At 69.7% G+C, this 8931-nt stretch overlaps 2 protein-coding genes across 2 annotated transcripts in view; one reads left to right on the top strand and one right to left on the bottom strand.

Annotated features, from left to right (window-relative positions):
- Positions 1 to 268: 268 nt before the first annotated feature.
- On the top strand, positions 269 to 4500 carry SLC25A39 (solute carrier family 25 member 39). The gene is made up of 10 exons (XM_085309918.1): positions 269 to 1741; positions 1922 to 1981; positions 2278 to 2387; positions 2487 to 2554; positions 2660 to 2784; positions 2893 to 3066; positions 3147 to 3256; positions 3359 to 3440; positions 3543 to 3623; positions 3695 to 4500. Exons 1-10 carry the CDS (start codon positions 1645 to 1647, stop codon positions 3811 to 3813), a joined length of 1026 nt encoding a protein of 341 aa, XP_085166044.1. The 5' UTR covers positions 269 to 1644; the 3' UTR covers positions 3814 to 4500.
- A 256-nt stretch (positions 4501 to 4756) lies between these two features.
- The window catches only part of RUNDC3A (RUN domain containing 3A), a 5899-nt gene continuing 1724 nt past the window's right edge, over positions 4757 to 8931 (bottom strand). Inside the window, exons 3-11 of the mRNA XM_085309962.1 lie at positions 8789 to 8922; positions 8109 to 8194; positions 7937 to 8026; positions 7781 to 7861; positions 7546 to 7711; positions 7171 to 7328; positions 6126 to 6263; positions 5888 to 5994; positions 4757 to 5601 (exon numbers count right to left, since the gene is read on the bottom strand). Coding sequence (XP_085166088.1) covers positions 5459 to 5601; positions 5888 to 5994; positions 6126 to 6263; positions 7171 to 7328; positions 7546 to 7711; positions 7781 to 7861; positions 7937 to 8026; positions 8109 to 8194; positions 8789 to 8922 — 1103 coding nt within the window. The 3' untranslated portion in view covers positions 4757 to 5458. The remainder of the gene's footprint in view (positions 5602 to 5887; positions 5995 to 6125; positions 6264 to 7170; positions 7329 to 7545; positions 7712 to 7780; positions 7862 to 7936; positions 8027 to 8108; positions 8195 to 8788; positions 8923 to 8931) is intronic.

Below are 8931 nucleotides of genomic sequence, written 5' to 3'. Positions count from 1 at the left end.
CAAACCAAAGAGGGGGGCGCAAGCACGGGGGGGGAGTTGCAGGTCCCGAGGGACGGGGGGGCGGGCACCTGGGGGTCGCAGACCCCAAGAGAGGCGGTGCGGGCACGGGGGGTGGGGGCATTACAAGCCCCGAGGGAGGGGGAGCAGACCCCGAGAGAGCAGGGGTGCAAGCCCCGGGGGAGGGTTGCAAGCCCCGAGGGACGGGGGTGCGGGCACCGGGGGGGCTGCAAAGCCCAGGAGAAGGGATGCAAGCACAGGGCAGGGGGGCTGCAAACCCCAAAGAGTTGCAAGCGGGGGTTGGGGCTCGCACCCCGAGGGGGCCGCAGCCCGGGGCCCCCACGGTGCCACCTGGGGCTGGCCCTGACCCGGCGCAGCGGGCACCCTGTCCCTGGGGCCGTTGCCCTGGAGCAGCGGCCAGGCTGGGGGTGAGGACAGACACCCCAGCACGCGTCTTCCCTCCCTGCTGAGAGCCAGGAAAAATAAACCTGGGGACAGAGGTGGCTGAAGGGATGGGCAGGCTCTGCCTGGCGGCTGCTGCCCTCCATTCAGCCGAGCCTGGAGCCTTCAGCACATAGGCCCCGGTGTCCCAGGCAGGATGAGGCCCTGGTGCTATATTATGATTCCAGAAATTCAAAAAAAAAAGGGGGGGGATTGTGGGGAGAAGTGGGCCGGCCCGGCTGTGCAGCGGGCGTTGCGCGGGAAGGGTGCCCGGCGGGGAGGCATTGCTGCCGCCTTTCCGAGTCCGTGTTCCCTCTCGGGACTCGGAAATCCAGCCAGGATGAGGAATGGGGTGAAAGGGGTCACCCGTATCCCTGGGTGCCCGCTGGCACCGCTTTCCTTTCTGGGCTTTTCTTTTGCTTCCCAGCACATCGGCGCTGGGGTATGAAGCAGCAATGGGTTTGGAGGCTCATTATTTTCCTGATATTTATTTATTTATTTATTTATTTATTTATGGCACATTTTAAGCTGTTGAGGTGCTGCAGTGCTGTTAGCAGGAGGTTTTCTCCCCACGTGCGTTACCTGGGCCGCGTTGGAGGGCCGCTGCGGGCCTGGCCATGCTCGCCGCTGCGGGCGCTTAATGTGCTCAGAGCCTTCAATCAAGAGATTTATGGCTGCTCTGACCTTGCAAAGCTGCTGAGTCAGATGGAGAAGGGTTTTTTTGTTGTTGTTGTTAGCTTTTTTTTTTTTAAGTTCCATTTCAGCTGGGTTTGGGAGTTGTGCTCAGCACGATGCCCACCCCAACCCTGCCACCGCCGTTTGCTGCTAGGGAGCTCGTGGGCTGCGCTGGAGCTGCCCGAATCGGGGATCTGAGCCCCAAAAGGCAGGCAAGCCTGCAGCGGGGCGCTCTTTGGACTTTGCTCCTTCTTACACCTCGATTTGCAACCTGGCAGCCCGGACAGGGGACGGGATGGCCTGGGTCCGTAGGGAGCGCGGGGGCACCCGGGCAGCCCCACTGGAGCTGCGGGATGCTATCGGGGCAGCCCGCCCACCCTGCGCTGCGCCGATAACGCGGCTGGAGGCGGCACCGGTGTCTGCTCGTGCCTCCTCGGGGCCCCGCTCCGCGCCGGGGTGGGGGCTGGCGGCGGCCTGGGCAGGGGGCTGCCACCAGCGTCGCCCCGCTGTGTGCCGCAGGAGGGCCGCGCGATGGCCGAGGACGCGCTGCCGAGCCCCGGCGGAGCCATCACCCCGCTGCAGCAGATGCTAGCGTCCGGGACCGGGGCTCTCCTCACCTCGCTCTTCGGTGAGCTTGGCGCTGTCTCCCCGCGTGTCCCCTCCTCTCCATCCCACCCCTGCCGAGGCGGCCGGGCCCCGGCGCCGGCTGCTCGCTCCCGAAGGCAGGCCCGGGCGCGTTGGCGGGTTCCAGCGGGACGTGCCCGCACCCCGCTGTGCCCCCGCGGCTCACGAGCGGCTGTGGTTTCAGTGACGCCCCTGGATGTGGTGAAGATCCGGCTGCAGGCCCAGAGGACCCCCTTCTCCAAAGGTAACCCCACCGGGGCGCTTTCCCGAGGCCTCGGCCCCGTTTGCTCCGCTCCGGCTGGCGGCTCCGGGTCCCTCTGGCAGCAGGGACATCCCCAGCCCTCGCGCAGGCGCTGAAGCGTAGCTTGCAGGCAGAGGCGCGGAGCTGAAACCCCATCGGAAGAGGGGCTCCTTGGGGGCTGGTCCTGCAAAGTCCCCTCTGCCCCAGACCCCTGCCCCTGGGCGGTGGGGGGATGGCAGCGGGAGGCGGAGGGAAGGATGCTGGTCCCGGAGCTGCCATCTAACCTTGTTGTCTCCCAGGGAAGTGCTTCCTCTACTGCAACGGGCTCATGGATCATCTCTACGTGTGCCAGAACGGCAACGGCTGCACCGCCTGGTACAAGGCCCCCACCCGCTTCACCGGCACGCTGGTAAGGGGGCAGCCCCGCTTGCCGGGGATGGGGGGCCGCTTGCCCGTCCGCCCTCGCCATCCCCCCACCCCGCTCCCCGGCGCTCTGCTCTCCCCGCAGGACGCCTTCGTGAAGATCACGCGCCACGAGGGCCTCAGGTCTCTGTGGAGCGGCCTGCCCCCCACGCTGTGAGTCGGGCCCTGCCTCGGGCGGCCGCCGTGCCGGAGCGAGGCCGGGTGCCAGGGCCCCGGGGGCTTCCGGGGAGGCAGCTCCCAACCCCGTCTCCTCGGCAGGGTCATGGCCGTGCCAGCCACCGTGATCTACTTCACCACCTACGACCAGCTCCGGGACTACCTGCACGCCCGGACGGGGAGCCGGGGACACCACATCCCCTTGGTGGCCGGAGCCCTCGCCAGGAGTGAGTATCCCGCTCCGCGTCCCCGTGTCGGGCTCCGGGCTGCGTGGCTGAGCGCCCGGCCCGCCCTGCGGGCCCGTGGGGCTGAGGCCTGCCTTCTCCCCCTCGCAGTGGGCGCCGTGACGGTGATCAGCCCCTTGGAGCTCATCCGCACCAAAATGCAGTCCCGACAGCTCAGCTACCGGGAGCTGCGCGTCTGCATCCAGTCCGCCGTGGCTCAGGACGGCTGGCTGTCCCTCTGGAGGGGCTGGGGGCCCACGGTGCTGCGGGACGTCCCCTTCTCAGGTACGGCGGGGCGCCGGCGGCGGCGCCGGGCTGCCCCGCGACGCCTCGCCACAGCCCCGGCCTCTCCTGCCCCCTCCCAGCTCTCTACTGGTTCAACTACGAGTTGGTGAGGGAATGGCTGTGCGGGCGGGCTTGCCTGGACGAGGCCACGTTCGCCATCAGCTTCGCCGCCGGCGCCATCTCGGGGACGGTGAGTACGGCCCATCTCGGGGACGGGGCGTACGGCCCCGGCTCGGAGCGAGCCCCCGGGGCCGGGGGGCACCGGCTCACAGCCCGTCCGCTCGCCCCACAGGTAGCGGCCGTGCTGACGCTGCCGTTTGACGTGGTGAAGACCCGGCGGCAGGTCGAGCTCGGGGACAGCGAGGTGCTCCGAGGTGAGGGGGGGACGTCCCCGCAGAGGTGGCGGGATCCTGGGGCGAGCAGCAGCACCCGCCCTCCCCCGGCACTGCCCCCTCACTGCTCCCTTCTCTCCCCAGTCCCTGCCTCCACGTCTTCCTCCACCTGGCTCCTCATGCAGCGGATCCGAGCGGAGTCCGGCACCCGGGGGCTGTTTGCAGGTGAGGCCGTGCCGGCCGGGGTGCGTCGGTGGCCTGGGGGTGCCCAGGGGCTCACCCTGCTGTCCCCGCAGGCTTCCTGCCCCGCATCATCAAGGTGGCACCGGCCTGCGCCATCATGATCAGCACCTACGAATTCGGCAAAAGCTTCTTCCAGAAGCTGAACCAGGAGCGGCAGCGGAGCAGCTTGTAAGCCGGGGCAGGGCGCCGGACGTGGCCGACACCCCCGGGTCACAGCGTCCCGCTGGCTCCGGGGGTGACACCAGCCCAGCTCCCGGCGCCGTGTCCCGAGAGCAGCGACCCGCACTCGGCTATGCAAAGTGCAAGTGCCTTCACGCCGCGCTCTGCCTCGCCGCTCCGGGCCGCCGCTCGAGCCCGACCGCGGCGGCTGCCGGAGCAGGGCCGGGGACACGGCGCCTGCTGGGATGCTGGGGGCCTCCCGACCGGCGAGGCTGCGCGGACGCTGCCGCAGGACTCACGGACGCTCCGGCCAGTGCGGGCTGCTCCCGGTGGCCGACAGAGACCTCGGGGCAGGGGTCTCTGCGTGGCGGTCCGGCTCCAGCCCTGCTCCCGCTCCGTTACGCACAGCGTCCCCTTGCCCCCCCGGCGGGGCTCTGGGATGCCTCGCACCCCTCTCTGGGCCAGTCCTCCCCACCTCCCTGTCCCTGGTCGGACCCCGTGTGCGGGGGGCAAGCCTCGCTGCTGCTCCGGGGGGCCAGAAAGCGTTTTGGGTGCCAGTCTTGGGCCCATGCCCTGTCCCTCCACTGCGAGGGCCTGCCCTGGCGCGGGCACTGCCCGCCGCCCCAGCTCACCGTGGGGGTGTGAGGAGGGAAGTTTCCTCTTATTTTCTTAAATAAAAGAAAATGTTATTTGTCGCTTAGGGCACGGAGTTCCCCCCCCTCACTGCGGCATCCAGGGGTGCTGGGGAGGGGGAAGACCTTGTTTCCCCCCACCACCGGATGACAGTCCTGTCCGCGCCGCTGGCGCACGGTGCCGTTATCGGCCCTGCCGGCTCTCCGGGTGCCTTGCTGCTCCCCCAGCTCCGGGCGCTCTCGCAGCGGGACGGGGGAGGCTGGGGGCACCGGGGGCTTTTGCCCCTCTCCCGGCCAGGGCATGGGGGGGTGACGGAGGCTGGCTCATATCGCTGCATTTATTGATTCCTTTTGCTCCAACAAGGCAGACGGGGCTGAATTAAAAACCAAAAGCATCCGAAACCCGGTGGGGAATGGGAAGGCGGGGGGGGTCCCATCCCCGCTGCGGGGTGCTGTTGCGAGGAGGCGCAGCTGGGCCCCGCGCGGGGAGGATGAGGGGGGACGAGCCGGGGGCCGCGCAGCGCCTGAGTGCCGGGGAGGGGACGGGCATGGCGGGGGGGAGGCCGGCGCTGGAGGGCAGGCGGAGCCCGGGTGGGCTCCCCGGGGGCCAGCCATGCCCCGGGGCGGGATGCTGGCACAGCTGCCCCCCATAGCGCAGGGCCCCGGGAGCGGCTGGGGTGCCGCCGTGTCCCCTCCCTGGTGGTGGGGGGGGGGTTGCCCCACACCCCCTCCATTGCTCCCAGCGTCCCCCGCACGGTGCAGTTTGTCACCCCGTCCCTGACCCGCACGGACGAAGGGGGGGGGTCTTGGGGGTCCCAGGCCGGCATCCCGCATCCCAACGGGTCCACGTCTCCGGCCGGGCGTCCGGCGAGCTGGTTCGGGGTGTCGAAAGCCAGAGGAGAGGGGGCGGAGGGAGGACGGGGCACCCGTGCCCAGCTTCCCCGACGGGTTCGGCGAGTCCCTCGTGCTCCGGCGGCGGCGGGCGGTGGGGGGGACGAGGTCAGTCCTCCGCGGGGGCCGGGGGTCTCAGCTGGGGCTGCGGGTCGGGCTGGCTTCGTTGCTGTCGCTCACCAGGCACTCGTTGGACTTGAGGCTGGCCAGGGACTTGCAGCTGGGCAGGGAGGCCAGGGAGCCGCAGAGCCCCAGCATGGACGGCGTCGGGTCCTTCCCTGCGGGCACGGAGCGGGCGCTGGCGTCGGGGGGGGGGGGCGCGGCTGCGGGCCCCCCGGGGGCTGCCGCCCTCGCGCCCCGGCCCTGGCGCGGCGTTGGGGGGGAGAAGAGGAGCCCCGGCGCCCCGGGGAGGGGCGGCGGTGGTGGTGGCGGTGGTGGCGGTGGGGAGGGATGTCCTTGCACCGTGGGGACGGCGTCCCTGGGTGACGCCCGGGTCCTGCTCCCAGGTGAAGCTGTTTTCCCCAAGCCCCTTCCCTCCCGCGGCCGGGGAGGGGGGGGTCTTACCCAAGGGCCCCCAGGGCTCGCCTTCGCGCTTGCCCTCGCCCAGGCGCTGGGAGTCGGAGCTGAGGCTGTTCTCGGCCGAGAGCTGGTCGGTGCTCATGAAGCTGTGCCTGCGGAGGGATGGCGCTGAGCCCCGCGCCCTGCCCGGGGCAGACCCGCTGGGGCCGGGGCCGGGGAGGGGGGGGGACGGCGGGGCGCTGGGGGCAGGCCAGGGCGCTTCTGCCCTCCCCGGGACCCTCACCTGCGGTATAGCTTGCTGTCCGAGCCGCTCTCGTTGCCGTTGAGCGTCCCCAGCGAGGGCCACTGGTTCACCAGGGGCGTCACCATCTCCTTGGAGAGCTGGGCCAGCTGCGTGTTCTCGCAGGGGATCAGCCCCGTCCTGCAGGGAACGCGGGTGCTCAGCACCTGGTGCAGCCGCGGGTGCTGGGGACCTGCTGCCCACCATGTCCCGCGGGCCCTTGGAGCGCCCAGGCACCAGGGACCTGCCACCCACTGTGTCCTACAGGCTCTGGAGCACCCAATGACCTGTTGACACCATGTTCTGCAGGTCATATGGGGCACCTGGACACCATGGACCTGCCACCACTGTGTCCTGAAGCTCATAAGGGGCACCTGGACACGGGGGACATGCCGCCACTGTGTCCTGCAGGTCATATGGGGCACCTGGACACCAGGGATCTGCTGCCATTGCATCCCACAGACCTATGGGATTGCCAGAGGCCCACCACCCACTGCATCCCAAAGGGCATATGGGGCATCTGGACACCAGGGACCCATAACCCATGACCACCGGGTCCTGCATGTCATATGGGGCACCTGGACACCAGGGACCTGCTGCCACTGTATCCCACAGACCCATTGGCTATCCAGGGATCATCCACCCACAGCACTCTGCAGGACAAAAGCTGCACTCAGAGACCTGCTGCCACCATGTCCCACAGGTCATATGGGGACTCTGGGGACCTGCTGCCCACTGCATCTTGCAGGTCATATGGACCTGCTGCCCCCGCTGTGTCCCACAGGGCACGTAGGGCACTGAGGCACGATGGACACACCACACATCACGTCCCACAGGCCCTGGGGCATCGGGTTCCTGGAGACCTGCTGCCCACCACATCCTGCAGAGCATATGGGGCACCCAGGGCACCTGGACACTGGGGACCTGCCACTGGCACAACCATAGGGCTGAGCAGCAGCAGTGGGGCTCCTGCGGAGGGCAGGGGTCCAGGCCTGGGGCCAGTCCCCCAAGGTGGCACGGTTCGGAGCACGTGCTGGGGGTGACTCACAGCTGCTCCTGCAGCTCCAGGATGACGCCCTCCAGCTCCCTCTTCTCCAGCTGGTTCTGCACCATCACCTCCTCCAGGCGCATCTTCAGCCGCTTGTTCTCCGCCTCCAGGTCCTTCAGCTGCGACTCCCGCAGCCGCACCAGCTCCTCCAGGTACCCCTGCGCGTGGCAGCCGTGAGCAGCGCCCTGGCCACCCTCCCACCCCCGGGGCCACCCACTGCAGGGTGCCAAGGAGCAACAGCCCACGGTCGGCCCGGAACCGGGATGAAGGAGCGGGGCAAGGAGCGAGCTGCAGGGAGGGAGGGGATGCTCCGCGTTGGAGCTGGGCAGCACCCGTGGGACGCTGGCACCCATCGGCCCCGTCCCACCCCGGTACCTTCTGGGCGTAGACGATGCGAAACTTCTGCTCCATCTTGCGCCACTTGTTGTACCAGCTGTCCTCGTCGGTGACCAGCGGCAGGTAGGGGCGCTCGGGCGAGCTGTCCTCGCTCGTGCTGCTCTCCGCGCTGCCCCGCTCCTCCTCCTCGCTCAGGTAGTCGTAGCTGGGGGACGGGGCTCAGCGTGCGCACGCAGCCCGCCGCGCGCCCGCCCGCCGCCGAGGACGCCCTTACCTCTGCGTGAACTTCAGGTAGGGCGTGTAGTCGATGACCACGGGCGTTTTGCCGTCCATCACTTCGCCCTTCAGGCAGAAGCTGAGCGAGGAGCGAGGGGTGAGGGGAGGCCGCGGGGCGGCCGGGCGCCCCGGGGTGCCCCCGCCGCCCGCGTACCTGAAGTCGATGGCGCTGAGCCCGATGAGCATGCCGGTGAGCACCGTGGACTCCTCCCGCAGCATGATGGCCCCGTCGTCGTAAAACCTTCTGCGGGGAGAGGCGGGCGCCCGTCAGGCCGCGGGGCGGGCGCCCCGGCGAGCGCGCCCGCGGCCCCCGGCCGGCCGCCCACCTGGTGGTCCGCGTGTCCCGCAGGGCGGTGGAGATGTACTCGGACATGCGCTTCTCCATCAGGGCCACGCGGATCCAGGCTCGGCCCTGCAAGAGACGCGCCGGGCGGGGAGCCCTGGAGACGGCGCCGCCGCCGCCGCCGTCGGCCGGACCCCGGAGGCTCTGGGCGCCGGCGGGCGCGCGGCCCCCCGGCTCGGGGGCTTTCGTCCCCCCTCGTCCCCTTCGACCAGGTGAAATCACCACGTCTAACCATGCTCACGGGGCCGCGCGGGGTGAGACGGGGAGCCCTGGGGCTCCAGGAGGGGACAGGGATGGGACAGCGTGGGGATGGGGCCGGGGTCAGGGATGGGCGTGGGGACAGCGACGTGGTGGGAAGAGGGAGGAGGATGAAGATGGGGACAGGAGCGAGACCAGAGTGGGGATGGCAGTGGGGATGGGGACGGGGACATGATGGGCATGGGGTCAGGGACATGGTGGGCATGGGGACATGGTGGGCATGGGGATGGGGATGGAGATGGGGAGGAGGACAGGGATGGAGACGAGGAAGGTGATGGAGCCATGGCAGGAATGAGCACAACGATAGGAATGAAGATGAGGGTGAGGAAGGTGCTGGGGCTGAGGCCAGGGCTGCAGACGGGGCTGAAGTGGGTGGGAGAGGGCCGGGGCCGGGGCCACCCTGACCTTGGCCCTGGAGGTGCTGATGTTCTCCATGTTCTCGATGCTGCTGACGCAGTTGTTGGGCACCTTGCTGCAGGCCAGGCGGATGTAGTCCCAAAAGCCGCGCTGCCCATCCGAGCTGAACCAGCTGACGGGGCCTGGGGGGC

This window comes from Rhea americana, unplaced genomic scaffold, assembly GCF_003343005.1.
Source record: "Rhea americana isolate MKP2758 unplaced genomic scaffold, rheAme1 scaffold_308, whole genome shotgun sequence".
Lineage (NCBI taxonomy): Eukaryota > Metazoa > Chordata > Aves > Rheiformes > Rheidae > Rhea > Rhea americana.
Note: the sequence above shows the minus strand (reverse complement) of the source record. Positions and strands in the feature narration are given on the sequence as shown.

Excerpts from the sequence above, each read along its gene's own strand:
- SLC25A39 (XM_085309918.1), top strand. The coding sequence starts at position 1,645 with ATGGCCGAGGACGCGCTGCCGAGCCCCGGCGGAGCCATCACCCCGCTG. Across the intron at positions 2,555-2,659 it reads AGCGGCCTGCCCCCCACGCT|GGTCATGGCCGTGCCAGCCA; the intron begins GTGAGTCGGGCC and ends TCTCCTCGGCAG. Across the intron at positions 3,257-3,358 it reads CCGGCGCCATCTCGGGGACG|GTAGCGGCCGTGCTGACGCT; the intron begins GTGAGTACGGCC and ends CTCGCCCCACAG.